Raw genomic sequence first — 18,985 nt, 5'->3', positions numbered from 1 at the left:
ATCAGCTGTCTGGGTGGCTCATCTCAGACCATCCAGCAGGTGAAGACGCTGGGTGTAGAGGTCCTGGGCTGGCGTCGTCTGCGGTTGTGAGGCCGGTTGGACGTACTGACAAATTCTCTAAAACGACATTGCTGATGGTAGAGAAAATAACATTTAATTGTAAGGCAACAACTCTGATGGACATTCCGGCAGTCAGCATGCCAACTGAACGCTCTCTCAAAACATTAGGCATCTGTGGCATTGTGTTGTGTAACAAAACTGCACATTTTAGTGGCTTTTTATTGTCCCCAGCACGAGCTGCACCTGTGTAATGATCATGCTGTTAAATCAGCTTCTTGATATGCCACACCTGTCAAGTGGATGGATTATCTTGCCTAAGGAGAAATGCTCACTAACAGGGATGTAAATACATTTCTGAGAAATATGTTTTTTGTGTGTATGGAACATTTCTGGGATCTTTTATTTCAGGTCATGAAACATGGGACCAACTTTTGTATTTTTGTTCAGTATATTTTGAATGCATTATCCACATTGCAGTGTTTTGAAATGGGGGCTTTTATTTTGAAGGTTTCAAAATTACCTTATGATAGTCACGTCATTGTTTGTGCTGCTGGCAGAATACTAGTATACTCGTGAACTGAGAATAGAGTTTTAAGCGTGATCAACAAGTGGGCGCTCTGGGAACTATCTAGTAGCCCTACTGCATTTAGAAGTAGCGGCCATTCATTATGCTGAGAAGAAGGGGTACTTTATTTGAAAATTAGATGCCCAAGGGATCTGGACTTCTCTCTGCAGATCAATGAGTATAGATGGCACGAAAAAGTTGTGGTTTGTGTTCTGATAACTTGTGAATGGAGAGGGGAATGCTTCGGGAAAGAGGAACGCACGCTTTAAACACCCGCAATATTCGAGGTAAGATACATTTTAGGCTGTAGCACGAGTTGAGTAAAAGGACAGTGGCATTTGGGAAATGTGAATAAACTGTTATCTGGAAACTATTTTGAAACAATTATCTTGGTCTCCCCATATTAGAGATGGCACATTGTAGCCGGTTAATTGCGTCTAGCCTCATGATTGCGCCAATGTAAAAGTGTTAAGAACGTTGTCGTAGTGACCCTGAGGTGGCCTTGCTGCTTAGAATCCAAACAATGTCCGTGGTAAATAATTGTGGCACACACCGGTACAGTTAGGCAACCCCGTCCCATGCATCCCCTCCTAAATTCGGATCAGATATAAATGCTAAATGAGTGTCCACCAAAAAGACATGGGGGGTTGCACTCCACTATTGTGCCACTAAAACGGACACATTTATTACCAGGCTGAATAGAATGACCTAAATGTTATCCGCTGCAATATTAATACAATGCATAGTTGCCATGATGTAATTAGCCTACATGTAATTCTGATGTTATTTCATGTAGTTATAGAACTCGTGCAATACAAAATCAGGCCTGTTACCTTTTCACTATACAGGTGTCTCACCATTTAAGATTGTATTACTTTTGTAAAAATTCAGATGACCAAAGTACAGTAGCTATATGTTGTTAGGGACTATTTCTTCTGTAAGGTCAGGGGCTCTGAATGTGGTCTGAAACACACAGCCACATTGAATCAGATGTGATGTTAATGTAACATTTATTACTAGACTACAACATTAGTATTGTTATAAACATAATACATGTTTTTATTTTATTTTAAACAATCTATTTGTTTAGATAAGACGTTTATACCCAATGTGCTACAGTAGCAGTAGTCATTCACATACATACCCCTGACACATTTGTTGTCTCACCATACAACATCTAAATGGTTGTGAGACAGACTTCGGTGTGACTTCTCCAAGAGAGCTTGTGATTGGTAAAACATGCCAAGGCCTGGGAGCTAGCCTGCAGTACATGTTACATGTTATTGTTTTGGATGTTTCATTGCTTTTAACTCCTGTCTGATTACATTCTGTAGCGTTGAGTTTGTTAAGAATTGGAGTAGTGGAATTCCCAACATATGTTGGGTCTCTGTTTCCCACTGCACTATCATGCATTACAGATGGATTATATTGTTGTGTCGCTGCCCTACACACAATACCCCATAATGTCAAATGTATTTATTATTTATTAAAAAGGAAAAGCTGAGTCAATAAGTACAGTGCAGTTTAGAGGTTGACCGATTAATCGGCATAATTAGGGCCGATTTCAAGTTTTCATAACAATCGGTAATCTGCATTTTTGGATGACGATTATGGCCGATTACATTGCACTCCACAAGGAGACTGCGTGGCAGGCTGACCACCTGATACGCGAGTGCAGCAAAGAGCCAAGGTAAGGTGCTAGCTAGCATTAAACTTATCTTATAAAAAACAATCAATCTTAACATAATCACTAGTTAACTACACATGGTTGATGATATTACTAGTTTACCTAGCTTGTCCTGCGTTGCAAATAATCAATGCGGTGCCTGTTAACTTCTATGGGCTAGGTGGGACGCTTGCGTCCCACCTACTCAACAGCCAGTGTAATCCCGTGGCGCGTTATTCAAATACCTTAGAAATGCTATTACTTCAATTTCTCAAACATATGACTATTTTACACCATTTTAAAGACAAGACTCTCGGTAATCTAACCACACTGTCCGATTTCAAAAAGGCTTTACAACGAAAGCAAAACATTAGATTATGTCAGCAGAGTACCCAGCCAGAAATAATCAGACACCCATTTGTCAAGCTAGCATATAATGTCACATAAACCCAAACCACAGCTAAATGCAGCACTAAACTTTGATGATCTTCATCAGATGACAATCCTAGGACATTATGTTATACAATACATGCATGTTTTGTTCAATCAAGTTCATATTTATATCAAAAACCAGCTTTTTACATTAGCATGTGACTAGCATGTGACTAGCATTCCCACCGAACACTGCCGGTGAATTTACTAAATTACTCACGATAAACGTTCACAAAAAACACAACAATTATTTTAAGAATTATAGATACAGAACTCCTCTATGCACTCGATATGTCCGATTTTAAAATAGCTTTTCGGTGAAAGCACATTTTGCAATATTCTCAGTAGATAGCCCGGCATCACAGGGCTAGCTATTTAGACACCCAGCAAGTTTAGCACTCACCAAAGTCAGATTTACTATAAGAAAAATGTTACTACCTTTGCTGTTCTTCGTCAGAATGCACTCCCAGGACTTCTACTTCAATAACAAATGTTGGTTTGGTCCCAAATAATCCATTGTTATATCCAAATAGCGGTGTTTTGTTCGTGCGTTCAAGACACTATCCGAAAGGGTAAATAAGGGTGACGAGCATGGCGCATTTCGTGACAAAAAAATTCGAAATATTCCATTACCGTACTTCGAAGCATGTCAACCGTGGTATTGGCGTTGAAAAATCATAATCGGTCGAACTCTAGTGCAATTGGTAAAGAATTCAGACCTCTTCTCTTTTTCCACTTTTTGCTACATTGCAGCCTTATTCTAAAATGGATTAAATAAAACAAATCCTCATCAATCTACACACAATACCCCATAATGACAAAGTGAAAACAGGTTTTTAGAAATGTTTGCAAATGTATTAAAATTAAAAAACAGATGCCTTATTTACATATGCATTCAGACCCTTTTGTTTTTTACTTGAAATTGAGCTCAGGTATATCCTGTTTCCATTGATCATCCTTGAGATATTTCTACAACTTGATTGGAGTCCACCTGTGGTAAATTCAATTGATTGGACATCATTTGGCAAGGCACACCTGTCAATATAAGGTCCCACAGATGACAGTGCGTGTCAGAGCTAAAACCAAGCCATGAGTTTGAAGGAAATGTCCGTGGAGCTCAGAGACAGGATTAGATGATAAAAAATATATATATATATATATATATATATATATATATATATATATATATATATATATATATATATATATATATATATATATATATAAAAATAAACAGAACATAACTATGCACAGGCAAAATCCTAGAGGAATACCTGGTTCAGTTTGCTTTCCAACAGACACTGGGAGACAAATGCACCTCTCAGCAGGACAATAACCTAAAACACAAGGCAAAATATACAGTGGAGTTGCATACCAAGATGACATTGAATGTTCCTGAGTGGCCTAGTTACAGTTTTGACTTAAATCGTTTTGAAAATCTATGGCAAGACTTGAAAATGGTTGTCAAGCAATGATCAACAACCAACTTGATAGACCTTGAATAAATACAAAAATATATATATGTGCAAATATTGTCCAATCCACGTGTGCAAAGCTCTTAGAGACTTACCCAGAAAGACTCACAGCTGAAATCACTGCCAAAGATGATTCGAACATGTATTGACTCAAGGGTGTGAATGCTTATGTAAATTAGATTTCTGTATTTAAGTTTCAATAAATTTGCAAACATTTCTAGAAGTTTTTTGTGTATAATCAATTTAACACAACAAAATGTGGAATAATTCAAGGGGTATGAATACTTTATGAAGGCACTGTATTTGAATCTGTCTGATATCTTTTGGCATGGGGCAGTTAGTCACATTGGTTCATAAAGACTGCTATAGCACTTTGATGATATAGGCCTAAAACCATTAGAAACATTGTATTCTGAAGATTGACACATTGTATTCTTGAATATGACGTTTAAAACAGCCACTCTTGTGGGAAAAAATTGCTCTGGGAATAGAACTGTAAAACAGGAGAAAGTGGTTTTTAACATTCCATACAGTGGAATTCTCTGTCTAATGAAACACAAGAGGGTCCGTCTGCCACTCACTGCCTGGGTTTGAGTTTCATCTCCTTATATGAGTGGTTCCTCACAGACTACAGGGCCTGCTAAAGATTGACCTGAAAGTGCTTTCACATTTTCCTGGGGTTAAACATTGGGGTATAGGAAATTATCCTGTCTGAGTTTCACTTTGAGCAATGGTTCTGTTTCTCGCCAATTTCATTACTCGCTGATTGAAATATGACCTTTTTTTTTCAAGTGTGACTTTAAGGATGGAGGTGTTAAAGGGAATGGCATACTGGCGTGTTGTCAGCAACATTCTCCACAGTAGAACAGTAGATATGCTGTAAAGCCAACATCTCTGGCTGGTTGGGGTCCTCAGGCTGGCTAGAGGACATAGACAGGAAGGTTAGACCTCCAACTCAAATCCATGGGAGGTCTTTGTATGTAGTGGATAATTGAAGAATGCGTTCACTGCCTGAGTTTCCTCCCTTTTCAAAGTGGTATGACAACATTAAAAACCCTCTATTAACAAAGCGTGCACCTCCACACATGCCCTTGTGTCTAAACACCCATGACACCAGCTGGATACCCTGGTAGAGAGGGGGGATGAGTGACACGGGGGAAGACCACACCACACCTCTGAATCACCAACACCTCTCTGGATTGTTAGAGTTTTATTTCAGTTTTTCAAACTACGGTGGGTATCATACAGTGCCTTCAGAAAGTATTCACACCCCTTGACTTTTTCAAAATGTTGTTGTGTTACAGCCTGAATTTAAAAAGGATTAAAATTAGATTACTACTATACAGAATACCCCATAATGGGGGGGGATCTTTGAGGGTTCGGGTTCCCGTTTTTTGGCCTGGTGGGAGATCTGTCAATGTGCCCTTGTGCAGGGCATTGACCCTGGATGCTTCTGTGTGTCGCTCTGAATGGGAGTCTGTTGGATGACTGGTATGGTGCAGTTGTTGAGCAGCTTTGCTGCAAGGATGTTGTATTTTTCGGATATTCAATGAAAAATATATATATATATATTAAAAAAATATATATATATATCCCTTTCAGCATGGTGAAGTTATTAATTACACTTTGGATGGTGTACACCCAGTCACTACAAAGATACAGGCGTCCTTCCTAACTTAGTTGCCATAGCGCAGTCGTCACCAACATTTTCTGAGTAAAGATCACTTTTGCAGTCAAAAAGCAAGCTGACATCTACTGCTCAGATTTTTTTTAAACATAACTTAAATGTAACACTAACCTAATAAAAACAATTCTGTAGGAATGAGGTTTGTGCAGTAGGTAGGCCTAATACATTATCACAGCATATTGGCTATATGCCTGGCCTGCTAATATTGTTCTTCTCAGACCATATTACCTTTCAAAACTCAAGCTTTGCTAACTTAATAGATCAGTTCAGGACCTGAAACTAACTTTTTGGTCCACCAGCCAAATCTACCACCCACTCATAATTTATTACCAGACAATTGTTTTGTTGTTGCCATTATTACACTAAAACAAAAAACAGATGAGCATGCTTTGTAATGTTTCTTAAACAATAAAGGTATTACTTGTAAGAAGTGATGTGGTATATTGCTACATTTTATTACATTTCTTGTGACCCGAGTCTTTTAACTAAAATATCACAGATGAGACAGCGCGTCACTACTTCACAGGTGAGGCATTTGAACATAATCTTAATTTTTTATTTAAATTGTTTTTTGGGGGCAGAATGCCTTCCAGAACATGTGAACTTTCATGTGCCTTAATAACAAACATTGCATGCCATCTGTAAATACGAATAAAATTGTAAAAATTACGAGCCTAGTTGGTTTAGCCATGGAAAAAGCCAGGAACCTTCCCGCTAGCCGTGATTGGCTAACATAATTGATGGGCTGGACATGCTGAGAGATGAGTTCGGTTTGGTCTTCCATGTAGCACGCTTCTGTCTATAACATGTGTTGGTCAGTATGCGTAGGTAATCCTTTCTAAAACCGAGATATCACATAGTAGAACTGCAAAAGTGTTGCTCTCGACTTTCTGGAAGACCGAGTTTTGAAATCAGTGGAATGCCTGTTGGAATTAGAGTATGATAGTTAAGGAGATGGAGAAATTCTGGCGTTTGATTGCAAATATGCTGAGGGAATCGAAAAGAGAACACACAGAAGGATTTTGTATAAAACACTTGTCTCCGGATTACATCTTCAAACTAAGGGCAACCATGGCATCCGTGACAGAGAGTGAGAAGCGTCCATCCATGTATACGGGTAAGATAGTCTAGCTAGCTACATTTTCAGATATTACACGTTTCAATTTTTTTCACAGTTATTTCCATTTCAAGTTAAAGTGTACTGTTAGCTATCTAGCTTATGTTAGCTGGCTGGCTCACTAGCTAACGTTATGTGTATGATCTGTGTAGTAATATTATTCGTATCTCAGAACCAATTGCATTGCTAGCTTAGCCAAATGTTAGCTAGCTAGCTAACATTGAACCTGGTTGGTTAGGTACCTGCAGATTCATGTAGGGTAGTAATGTTATGAGTTGGGATTATGGTTCATTGTTTAGCTAGCTAGCTACATGTCTAAACAAAAGACTCCACTATGCAAGTAACCATTTCACTACACCTTCTGTATCCTCTGCATGTGACCATGGGCCAACCAAACAGTGTCCGAGTTCTACATTTCCTTGATAGAATGCCCTACTTTTATTTGTCACACTCACAACCTTAAGCTATTTTCTGTAATTGGCTCGCCATTAACTTGTAAATAATGATCTTGTTGTGAGTTTATTTTCCTGTAATAGTGAAGACAAATGAGCTAAAGTGAAGACGTTGTCAGTGATAGGATATGGTCATTATTTGAACTGGCTAGCCAGCTAACTTAACATTAGCTACCTAGCTAACAAGCTAGAAACAAACCAAAACATTGTTTAAAAAGTTGTTTTTAGTTGCCTGGTTTGCTAGATTGACATATACTAAATCAATTTTTAAATGGGTGGGTTTATTGGTGTTAAAAAACACTAGTTATGCTATTTTGGACAACCAGGCTGCTGATGTCATGCAGCTTGTAGTTTTTGTGTTTATACTTTTTCATAACGACAGCGTCAAGTTTGATGTCGGACGGCAATAGAATGTTAACCTCTTGGGGCTATGTGGGACGCTAGCGTGCCACCCGTGGTGCACCCTATCAACAGCAGGTGCATTTCAAGAGCGGCAAATTTGAAACCAAATAAATGTCAAAATTCAAATTTTTCAAACATACAACTATCTTACACCCTTTGAAAGATAAACATCTCCTTAATCTAACCACGTTGTCCGATTTCAAAAAGGTTTTACGGCGAAAGCATAAAGTTAGATTATGTTAGGAGAGTACATTGACAATAGCTGTGTGTAATGTTTTGTCAATTCAAAGACAGGCGTCACCAAAACCATAAAACCAGCTAAAATGATGCACTAACCTTTGACAATCTCCATCAGATGACACTCCTAGGACATTATGTTAGACAATGCATGCATTTTTAGTTCTATCAAGTTCATATTTATATCCAAAAACAGCGTTTTACTATGGCGTTGATGTTCAGGAAATCGTTTCCGTTCAATAACCGGCAGTCAAGTCAGCACCACAAATTAAATAATTAAAATTAGAAAACATTGGTAAAATATTATATTGTCATTTAAAGAATTATAGATTTACATCTCTTGAACGCAATCGACTTGCCAGATTTAAAAATAACCTTACTGGGAAATCACACTTTGCAATAATCTGAGCACTGCGCCCAGAAAAATACGCTTTGCGATACAGACAAACGGCCATGTTGGAGAGATCTAAAATTGAAAATACTATGTAAATAATCCATTACCTTTGATTCTCTTCATCAGATGTCACTTCCAGGAATCCCAGGTCCATAACGAATGTAGTTTTGTTCAAAAAAGCTCATCATTTATGTCCAAAAAGCTCCGTGTTGTTAGCACATGATCTAAGCCCGCCGGACTTCACTTCATGAACGAGGGGAAAAAATATATTTACGTTCGTTCAAACATGTCAAACGTTGTATAGCATAAATCATTAGTGCCTTTTTTAACCAGAACATGAATAATATTCAAGGTGGACGAATGCATTCTCTTTTAAAACGTATTGGAACGAGGGTACCCAACATGACCTTGCGCGCCAGAGTCTAATCGGCCATCACCGTTCCAAGGCTCTTGTTCGGTCAGATCTCATAGTAGAAGACTCAAAACACTTTGTAAAGGCTGGTGACATCTAGTGGAAGCAATAGGAAGTGCCAAAACATTAATCAGCCCCTGTGTGTTACAATGGCATAGGCTTAAAGGTAATTCAACACATCAGGTATCCACTTCCTGTCAGAAAATGTCTCAGGGTTTTGCCTGCCAAATGAGTTCTGTTATACTCACAGACACCATTCAAACAGTTTTAGAAACTTTAGGGTGTTTTCTATCCATATATAATAAGTATATGCATATTCTAGTTACTGGGTAGGATTAGTAACGTTTTTTTTTATCCAGCCGTGAAAATACTGCCCCCTAGCCCCAACAGGTTAATGATGTCACTGCAACAACTGTCGATAGACGTAGCATTAACCAGCCTTTAGTCTTGAAACCTTTGGTTGTTTAGTACATGGCCTCATATGTGAATGCTAAAAGAGATGGGTGGAGCTAAGGCTTAAGAGGGTGTGAACGATGCTGAATGGGTGTAGACAAAGAAGAGTTCTCCAGTAGGTGTACAAAAACATTCAAGGCCCATTTTCTCAAAAGTGAGGTTACAAGTTCATCAACTTTCAAAGCAGAATTACTTTCCCATTGTTCCTAAACTGTAGTGTATAATGTACAATTTTCTAGCTCTGAGTCTCTACTTTTATCCAATGTATAAAAAAAGTACATTTTTAAAAATTTTGCTACATACAGTTGAAGTTGGAAGTTTACATACACCTTAGCCAAATACATTTAAACTCAGTTTTTCACAATTCCTGACATTTAATCCAAGTAAAAATGCCCTGCCTTAGGTCAGTTAGGATCACCGCTTTATTTGAAGAATTTGAAATGTTAGAATAATAGTAGAGAGAATTATTTATTTCAACTTTTATTTCTTTCATCACATTCCCAGTGGGTCAGAAGTTTACATACACTAAATTAGTATTTGGTAGCATTGCCTTTACATTGTTTAACTTGGGTCAAACGTTTCGGGTAGCCTTCCACAAGCCTCCCACAATAAGTTGGGTGAATTCTGGCCCATTCCTTATGACAGAGCTGGTGTAACTGAGTCAGGTTTGTAGGCCTTCTTGCTCACACACGCCTTTTCAGTTCTACCCACACATTTTCTATAGGATTGAGGTCAGGGCTTTGTGATGGCCACTCCAATACCTTGACTTTGTTGTCCTTAAGCCATTTTGCCACAACTTTGGAAGTATGCTTGGTGTCATTGTCCATTTGGAAGACCCATTTGCGACCAAGCTTTAACTTCCTGACTGATGTCTTGAGATGTTGCTTCAATATATCCACATAATTTTCCTCCCTCTTGATGCCATCTATTTTGTGAAGTGCACCAGTCCTTTCTGCAGCAAGCACCCCCAAATCATGATGCTGCCACCCCTGTGCTTCACGGTTGGGATGGTGTTCTTCGGCTTGCAAGCCTCCCCCATTTTCCTCCAAACATAACGATGGTCATTATGGCCAAACAGTTCTATTTTTGTTTCATCAGACCAGAGGACATTTCTCCAAAAAGTACGATCTTTGTCCCCATGTGCAGTTGCAAACCGTAGTCTGGCTTTTTTATGGCAGTTTTGGAGCAGTGGCTTCTTCCTTGCTGAGCGGCCTTTCAGATTATATCGATATAGGACTCGTTTTACTGTGGATATAGATACTTTTTACCTGTTTCCAGCATCTTCACAAGTTCCCTTCCTGTTGTTCTGGGATTGATTTGCACTTTTCGCACCAAAGTACATTCATCTCTAGGAGACAGAATGCGTCTCCTTCCTATGACGGCTGCGTGGTCCAATGGTGTTTATACTTGCGTACTATTGTTTGTACAGATGAATGTGGTACCTTCAGGCATTTGGAAATTGCTCCCAAGGATGAACCAGACTTGTGTAAGTCTATAATTTTTTTTCTGAGGTCTTGGCTGATTTCTTTCGATTTTCCCATGATGTCAAGCAAAGAGGCACTGAGTTTGAAGGGTGGCCTTGAAATACATCCACAAGTACACTTCCAATTGACTCAAATGATGTCAATTAGCCTATCAGAAGCTTCTAAGCCATGACATCATTTTCTGGAATTTTCCAAGCTGTTTAAAGGCACAGTCAACTTAGTGTATGTAAACTTCTGACCCACTGGAATTGTGATACAGTGAATTATAAGTGAAATAATCTGTCTGTAAACAATTGTTGGAAAAATGACTTGTGTTATGCACAAAGTAGATGTCATAACCAACTTGCCAAAACTATAGTTTTTTAACAAGAAATTTGTGGAGTGGTTGAAAAATGAGTTTTAATGACTCCAACCTAATTGTATGTAAACTTCTGACTTCAACTGTAAGACCGAATCGAGCCGGTCGGTCACACATGTTCAGCTGCTCCTTTTAGGGCAGAAGGTTACTGTGGCAACAAGGGCACCCGAGCAGCTGGAGTCCTCCGTTGCAGTGTGCCTGCCTGTGAGATATGAGAATCTGACTAGTAGCCAATGTCTTCGATGAAGCATACACTCAAAGATAAAAAAACAACCTAGCTTGTTAACAAACAATGTAAATAGCCAAGAAAGGACAAAGGCTCACTTTAGTAGACTTTTGAAAAAATTAGACCAACTTTTATGTCTGTGAGCAGCACTTCTAAAAATGTATATTCACTTTAATCACAGTGAGCACAGCTCCCCAGCCAGGCAGTGTTTATGCGCGTCCCGCGAGGTAGGATATATAGGATTCCTAGGTCTTTCTGTGATAAGCTACTAGCTATTAATCAAAATACAGAAACAGTAGAAAAAAGCTACTGCAGATTTTATTTTGCTATAAATGTGCTCATACTTGACTTCTAGCTCTTTTTATTCGCAAATACGAGTGAAATGCTTGCACTATGGAACCCTGACCACCCGCCAACGTGTCTGGTGAAATAGACATTTTACCCGCAAATTCCTAAATCTACCCGCATTGGGGGGTGTGGCAGGTGTTCATTTTTGGCCCTGGATCAGTTGGTGTAGCACTTGCAAGGCACAGTTGAGTATAAATTGAAATAATTTGCAAATAATTATCTTTTTTATTTTACTGGACTGATGGTACCTGCATCTGATGGTCATGGTGCTTTCAAGACAACTGGGAACTCGAAAGAAAAACAACTAGTGACGATCAGGTCAGAAAGTCGGGGCTCTAGAAAGATGCCCTAGTTTCCGACTTGGAATTCCGAGTTGGATGACCGTTCAGAACGATTTTTCAGTTGTATCTCGTTTTTTTCCAAGTCCCAGTTGTCTTGAACGCACTGAAGTCGGAGATGTCAGAGTTCACAATTGTTTTGAATATGGCATTAGACTTAGTGCAGGGAGGGAGAGCAGCAGAGGGTCAGACTCTCGCGATCCCTGCTCTCCTTCCCTGCTCTCCTTCCTTTCCTCTGGTGAGACTGACCAGTCTTCCATCTGATGGCAAAGCTTGAGTCGCACTGCATCCGCATCTGCCTAAATCACAAATGAATGTTGTTCCTATGACCAGAGAAAGTGAAATATTCCTTGATATTAATATAGACACCACAAGCTGCTAATAATAATAAAAATGCAGGGCTATCGATACACTTGGCTACTCATTCACTGCAGCGCGAGTGGGAGTAGGGAGAAGGCATTGAATGTTTTGTAATAGTGTTGAATAAAAACAGTGACAGTGCTGAATAATACAATAAAACAGCAGCTCTTTGCTGTATTCTTTGACAGTCTCTCTCTGGTCATGATTTAAAAAGTTATGAAATCTCACATAGGCTAGTAATCAAACATCTAGGCATGGTGATTTGAGCTATTCGATTCCCCTGCACAGTAGGAACACTCTATTTAGCCACAGATCTCTTGGTCCGCTGGGTAGGCGGAATTTGTCTTTTCAGTCAAATGAAATAGTTCAAAATGGGAACACTTTGCCTACCCGGTGCGCAAGGATTCTGAATCAAGTGCACCTGCTGCCAAACACGCAACACAAATAATAATAAAAAAGGAACGCAAGCATTTATTGTTGGCTTTTCTACAGAAATATTTGGTCATCGACTTGGAAGGCCTTGAAGATCGACCAGTTGGTGATCGACCGGTTGGTGACCACTGCCGTAGTGAAAGGAAACCGCTCAGGGATTTCAGGATTTCCCCATGAGGCTGACCAATGGTGACTTTAAAACAGTTACAGAGTATAATGGCTGTAATAGGAGAAAACTGAGGATGGGTTAACAACATTGTAGTTACTCCACAATACTAACCTAATTGACAGAGGGAAAAGAAGCAGTGGTGACCCGTCATTCAGGGCAGAGCATGTTATTTTGGCATTAATATGTGTCACATATCAGTTTGCAAACAATGTAAAAAAAAAACTATGACATTGAGTTAATAAAGCCTCATACAAACATGGTCTCTGTTTTGCAGACATGGTCTCTTCTCAACCCTTGTCATATGAAGAGAAATTATGAAGAGAAATTATATATAAAACATATCAGTGCTCATCGGCCATTGGACATAAACATTACACAACAAGTTGGAAATTGCAAATTCAACAATGAGTGGTTTGGAAGGAATCAGTGGCTAACTGCAAGCATTGCAAAGCAATCACAAGCCTGCTATTCAGTGGAGAAGGTGTGTGGTCCAAGTCTGGGTTTAAGGGTCTCTTTTCCAAGCTTAAAAGGGTAAACATTCAACACCATGGGCCGTAAAAGGTTGAATACTTGGGCCATGCTGTCAATCCAGCATGACTGCTGCCGCGTTCAAAACAACTGGAAACTCGAAACTGGGAAATCTCAGACTTCATTGAGTTCAAGACAACTGGGAACTCTGGAGAAAAAAAATGGCTTACACTGGGAAAATACATTTTGAACTGTCATCCATCTCGGAATTCCAAGTCGGGAACTCAGGCTCTTTCTAGAGCTCAGACTCTTTCTAGAGCTCCGACCTGAAGATCACTGATGTCATGATTGAACTTTGTTTTTTTCCAGAGTTCCCAGTTGTCTTGAAAGCACCATAAATCCAGAGAATACCAGACTTTGACAAAGTTTGATGACAAAATTTGCCCATGATGGACCGCCACGCCACCTTCCTGTTTAAGTGAGCACAGCACAACGAGTCCAAAAATCTGTTGTATGCTGCTGCATAAATGATGTAATATGCCAGGGAGATATGTATACCGTAGCTATGAAAGTAATACTAAGTGTATGTTGTAGTGATGCACCGACATTTGATGCATATGACATTTTTGGCCGATACCAATATCCGATATTTTCCTTGACAAAAAAAAACGATGCCGATAACCGATATTAAAAAATGTTGCGTCCTTTTAAGCGTTCTAATATAGTTAAATTGTTAACACACACATGGACACAGTGGTCTAAGACACTGCATCTTAGTGCAAGAGGCGTCACTACAGTCCCTGGTTCGAATCAAGAATCCAGCCATGATTGGGAGTCTCATAGGGCGGCGCACAATTGGCCCAGCGTCATCCGGGTTTGGCCCTGGTAGGCCGTCATTGTAAATAATAATTTGTTCTTAACTGACTTGCCTAGTTAAATAAAAGTTTTACACACACACACACCACACTGACCAAAAAGTTATTTTGTTGGCATTTACGTATGTCCCCATTTACCAGTAAAACATAATCAAAAACTATTTCTTTCACTTACTTGTTCATTTTAGTCGTTTCATTCTGAACCAGGATTTCTATGGAAATTCCGTTTTGAGTCTTTGCATGTCAAATAAGCTTGTTGACCAATCAGGACCTGAATATGACTGCACGTCACAAAACGACAATCTGTTTCAGTAGCTATAGCTAGCTAGCTAACTATATAGCTAGGTGTCATCATCTAAAATAACCCTAATTTAAAAGACAGTTCTTATTTGATTAATGGTGGTTGTACCATCTATGTGAAGCTAGCCACAATAGTGGACTTTGCAGTAGCCCTTCAAAATAAAAGTGTCATTGACAGTGATGCAAATTAATACAAATAGTAGAATTATGCCATAATTGAAAAGATCTAGCTAAACGAGGTTGGAATGTTGTTATTTAAAATCAACAAAATACAATAGTTTGTTAATTTGACATCTGTTGAAATCACACGGGATGTATTATACTTTAGAATTGCATTGGTGGCATACTTATTTCACTGTACAGCCTTACCTATGGATTGTGGATCAATGACATGGGGTATCAGTCAACTCAGTGACACCCAGAGAACATTAGCATCATAGCTCTTATTGCGGGACTCTGAAACAACAATGAATAGAGCCACATTTATTGTCAACCTATGTGTATTGAACACTATTCCTGAGGAAAAACCATACTGCGTGGATGTTTTGGAGTCTGATAACTCTGAGGAGGACGTTGGGAAAAAATATCTTGGGTATTGAGTAGACTGATACCCTATTTCACTGATCCCGATCCTTAGGTAAAGCTGTACAGTCAATATGAATGTCAATACACACAATAGGCTGACTGGGGAGGTGATTTCACACAGTCACTGTCCCGCGGTAAGAGCTACAATGCTAATGTTTGTGTAAACGCTTTACAGTTGTGTTCTGTGGGTGTCACTGAGTAGACTAATACCCCATTTCATTGCTTCACATTCCAACCTTGTTTAACATTATCTAGTCTAAATATGGCATGATTCCATCAATTGTAAATGTCTCCATCACTTTCAAAGAGGTACTTTTATTTTGAAGGCAAACTGCAAATGTCACTATTGTGCATAAACCTTATTGTGGCTAGCTTCACAACACATATCCCAGTCGAGCATCACTAGCCAGATGAAGCTAGCTGACTGCCTATAACATTAGCTTTGGGCAACAGGGAAGTAGCTGGCTAGCTGATTATTTTCATGAGCTGAAGTTCAATTTCAATAGGAGAACAACAAGTGGCTACCTAGCTAATACTTACAATGATTCCTAAATCATTGTTAAGAATAATGAAAATGACTGCAGTTTCGACTGGTCATTGTTTTCAGGCTGGTTGTATTAGTGCTAGCTAGGTACCAAGCTAAAGCTAGCTACCCCAGAAGTTGTTATCAAACAAATAATGCTTTATTACCAACGCGGTATTGTAAACACATCGTTCGTGGTTGGTGTTTGCTTGTTTGCAGACTTTTTTGCACAACTTTGGCTGATAGTAGTGGTGGTGCTTGGCTTGCACATGCAAATCAAATCAAATGTATTTGTCACATACACATGGTTAGCAGGTGTTAATGCAAGTGTAGCGAAATGCTTGTGCTTCTAGTTCCGACCATGCAGTAATATCTAACAAGTAATCTACCAATTCCACAACAACTACCTTGTACACACAAGTGTAAAGGAATGAATACGAATATGTACATAAAAATATATAAATGAGTGATGGCCGAATGGCGTAGGCAAGATGTAATAGATGGTATGGAGTACAGTATATACATATGAGATGAGTATTGTAGGGTATGAAAACATATAAAGCAGCATTGTTTAAGGTGGCTAGTGATACATTACATCAGGATGGCAAGATGCAGTAGATGGTATAGAGTACAGTATATACATATGAGATGAGTAATGTAGGTTATGAAAACATTATATAAAGTGGCATTGTTTAAAGTGGCTAGTGATACATCTAATTACATCAAGATGGCAAGATGCAGTAGATGGTATGGCGTACCGTATATACATATGAGATGAATAATGTAGGTTATGTAAACATTATCTAATATAAATAATATAAAGTGGCAAGTGATAAATTGATTACATCAATTTTCCCATTATTAAAGTGGCTTGAGTTGAGTCAGTATGTAGGCAGCAGCCACTCAATGTTAGTGATGGCTGTTTAACAGTCTGATGGCCTTGAGAAAGAAGCTGTTTTTCAGTCTCTCGGTTCCAGCTTTGATGCACCTGTACTGACCTCGCCTTCTGGATGTTAGCGGGGTGAACAGGCAGTGGCTCAGGTGGTTGCTGTCCTTGATGATCTTTTTGGCCTTCCTGTGACATCGGGTGGTGTAGGTGTCCTGGAGGGCAGGTAGTTTGCACCCGGTGATGCGTTGTGCAGACCTCACTACCCTCTGGAGAGCCTTCCGGTTATGGGCAGAGCAGCTGCCGTACCAGGCGGCGATACAGCCCGACAGGATGCTCTCGATTGTGCATCTGTAAAAGTTTGTGAGTGTTTTTGGTGACAAGCCGAATTTCTTCAGCCTCCTGAGGTTGAAGAGGCGCTGCTGTGCCTTCTTCACCACGCTGTCTGTGTGGGTGGACCATTTCAATTTGTCCGTGATGTGTACGCCGAGGAACTTAAAACTCTCCACTACTGTCCCGTCAATGTAGATAGGGGGCTGCTCCCTCTGCTGTTTCCTGAAGTCCATGATCATCTTTTTTGTTTTGTTGACATTGAGTGCGAGGTTATTTTCCTGACACCAGACGCCGAGGGCCCTCACCTCCTCCCTGTAGGTCGTCTCATCGTTGTTGGTAATCAAGCCTACCACTGTAGTGTCGTCTGCAAACTTGATGATTGAGTTGGATGCGTGCATGGCCACGCAGTCGTGGGTGAACAGGGAGTACAGGAGAGGGCTGAGAACGCACCCTTGTGGGGACCCAGTGTTGAGGATCAGCGGGGTGGAGATGTTGTTACCTACCCTCACCACCTGGGGGCGGCCCGTCAGGAAGTCCAGGACCTAGTTGCACAGGGCGGGGTCGAGACCCAGGGTCTCGAGCTTAATGACGAGTTTGGAGGGTACTATGGTGTTAAATGCTGAGCTGTAATCGATGAACAGCATTCTTACATAGGTATTCGTCTTGTCCAGATGGGTTAGGGCAGTGTGCAGTGTGATGGCGATTGCGTCGTCTGTGGACCTATTGGGTCGGTAAGCAAATTGGAGTGGGTCTAGGGTGTCAGGTAGGGTGGAGGTGATATGGTCCTTGACTAATCTCTCAAAGCACTTCATGATGACGGAAGTGAGTGCTACAGGGCGGTAGTCATTTAGCTCAGTTACCTTAGCATTCTTTTGAACAGGAACAATGGTGGCCCTCTTGAAGCATGTGGGGACAGCAGACTGGGATAAGGATTGATTGAATATGTCTGTAAACACACTAGCCAGCTGGTCTGCGCATGCTCTGAGGACGCGGCCGGGGATGCCGTCTGGGCCTGCAGCCTTGCGAGGGTTAACACGTTTAAATGTTTTACTCACGTTGGCTGCAGTGAAGGAGAGCCCGCAGGTTTTGGTAGCGGGCCGTGTTAGTGGCACTGTATTGTCCTCAAAGCGAGCAAAAAAGTGGTCCACGACGGGGCTGATTTTTCTTTAGTAGTCCGTGATTGACTGTAGACCCTGCCACATACCTCACGTGTCTGAGCCGTTGAATTGCGACTCCACTTTGTCTCTGTACTGACACTTAGCTTGTTTGATTGCCTTGCGGAGGGAATAGCTACACTGTTTATATTCGGTCATGTTTCCGGTCACTTTGCCCTGATTAAAAGCAGTGGTTCGCGCATTCAGTTTTGTGCGAATGCTGCCATAAATCCATGGTTTCTGGTTGGGGAATGTTTTAATAGACGCTGTTGGTACGACATCACCGATGCACTTGTTAATGAACTCGCACACCGAATCAGCGTATTCGTCAATGTTGTTGTTCGCAGCAATGCGGAACATATCCCAGTCCACGTGATCGAAGTAATCTTGAAGCGTGGAATCCGATTGGTCGGACCAGCGTTGAACAGACCAGAGGGCGGGCGTTTCCTGTTTTAATTTCTGTCTATAGGCTGGTAGCAACAAAATGGAGTCGTGGTCAGCTTTTCCAAAGGGAGGGCGGGGGAGGGCCTTATATGAGTCACGGAAGTTAGAATAACAGTGGTCTAGGGTTTTGCCCGCCCTGGTAGCACAACCGATAGGCTGATAGAATTTGGGGAGCCTTGTTTTCAGATTAGCCTTGTTAAAATCCCCGGCTACAATAAATGCAGCCTCAGGATATGTGGTTTCCAGTTTACAGTCCAATGAAGTTCTTTCAGGGCCGTCGATGTGTCTGCTTGGGGGGGGATATACACGGCTGTGTATATTATAATCAAAGAGAATTCTCTTGGTAGATA

General features: G+C 40.3%; 1 protein-coding gene across 7 annotated transcripts in view; it reads left to right on the top strand.

Moving 5' to 3' along the window:
* Positions 1-642: 642 nt before the first annotated feature.
* LOC106573623 (A-kinase anchor protein 13) overlaps positions 643-18,985 on the top strand; it is a 177,382-nt gene continuing 159,039 nt past the window's right edge. For 4 of the 7 annotated variants that reach the window (XM_014148844.3, XM_014148842.3, XM_014148843.3 and 1 more), the window contains exon 1: positions 644-912. In XM_014148844.3, coding sequence (XP_014004319.3) covers positions 852-912 — 61 coding nt within the window. In that variant the 5' untranslated portion in view covers positions 644-851. Of the gene's footprint in view, positions 913-18,985 lie in introns of all 7 variants that reach the window. The other 3 variants (XM_014148847.3, XM_014148841.3, XM_014148845.3) reach the window with 1 other exon arrangement.

Source organism: Salmo salar, chromosome 16 (assembly GCF_965601325.2).
Source record: "Salmo salar chromosome 16, fSalSal1, whole genome shotgun sequence".
NCBI classification, from domain to species: domain Eukaryota; kingdom Metazoa; phylum Chordata; class Actinopteri; order Salmoniformes; family Salmonidae; genus Salmo; species Salmo salar.
The sequence above is the reverse complement of the archived record's forward strand: the minus strand, read 5'-3'. Positions and strand labels throughout refer to the sequence as shown.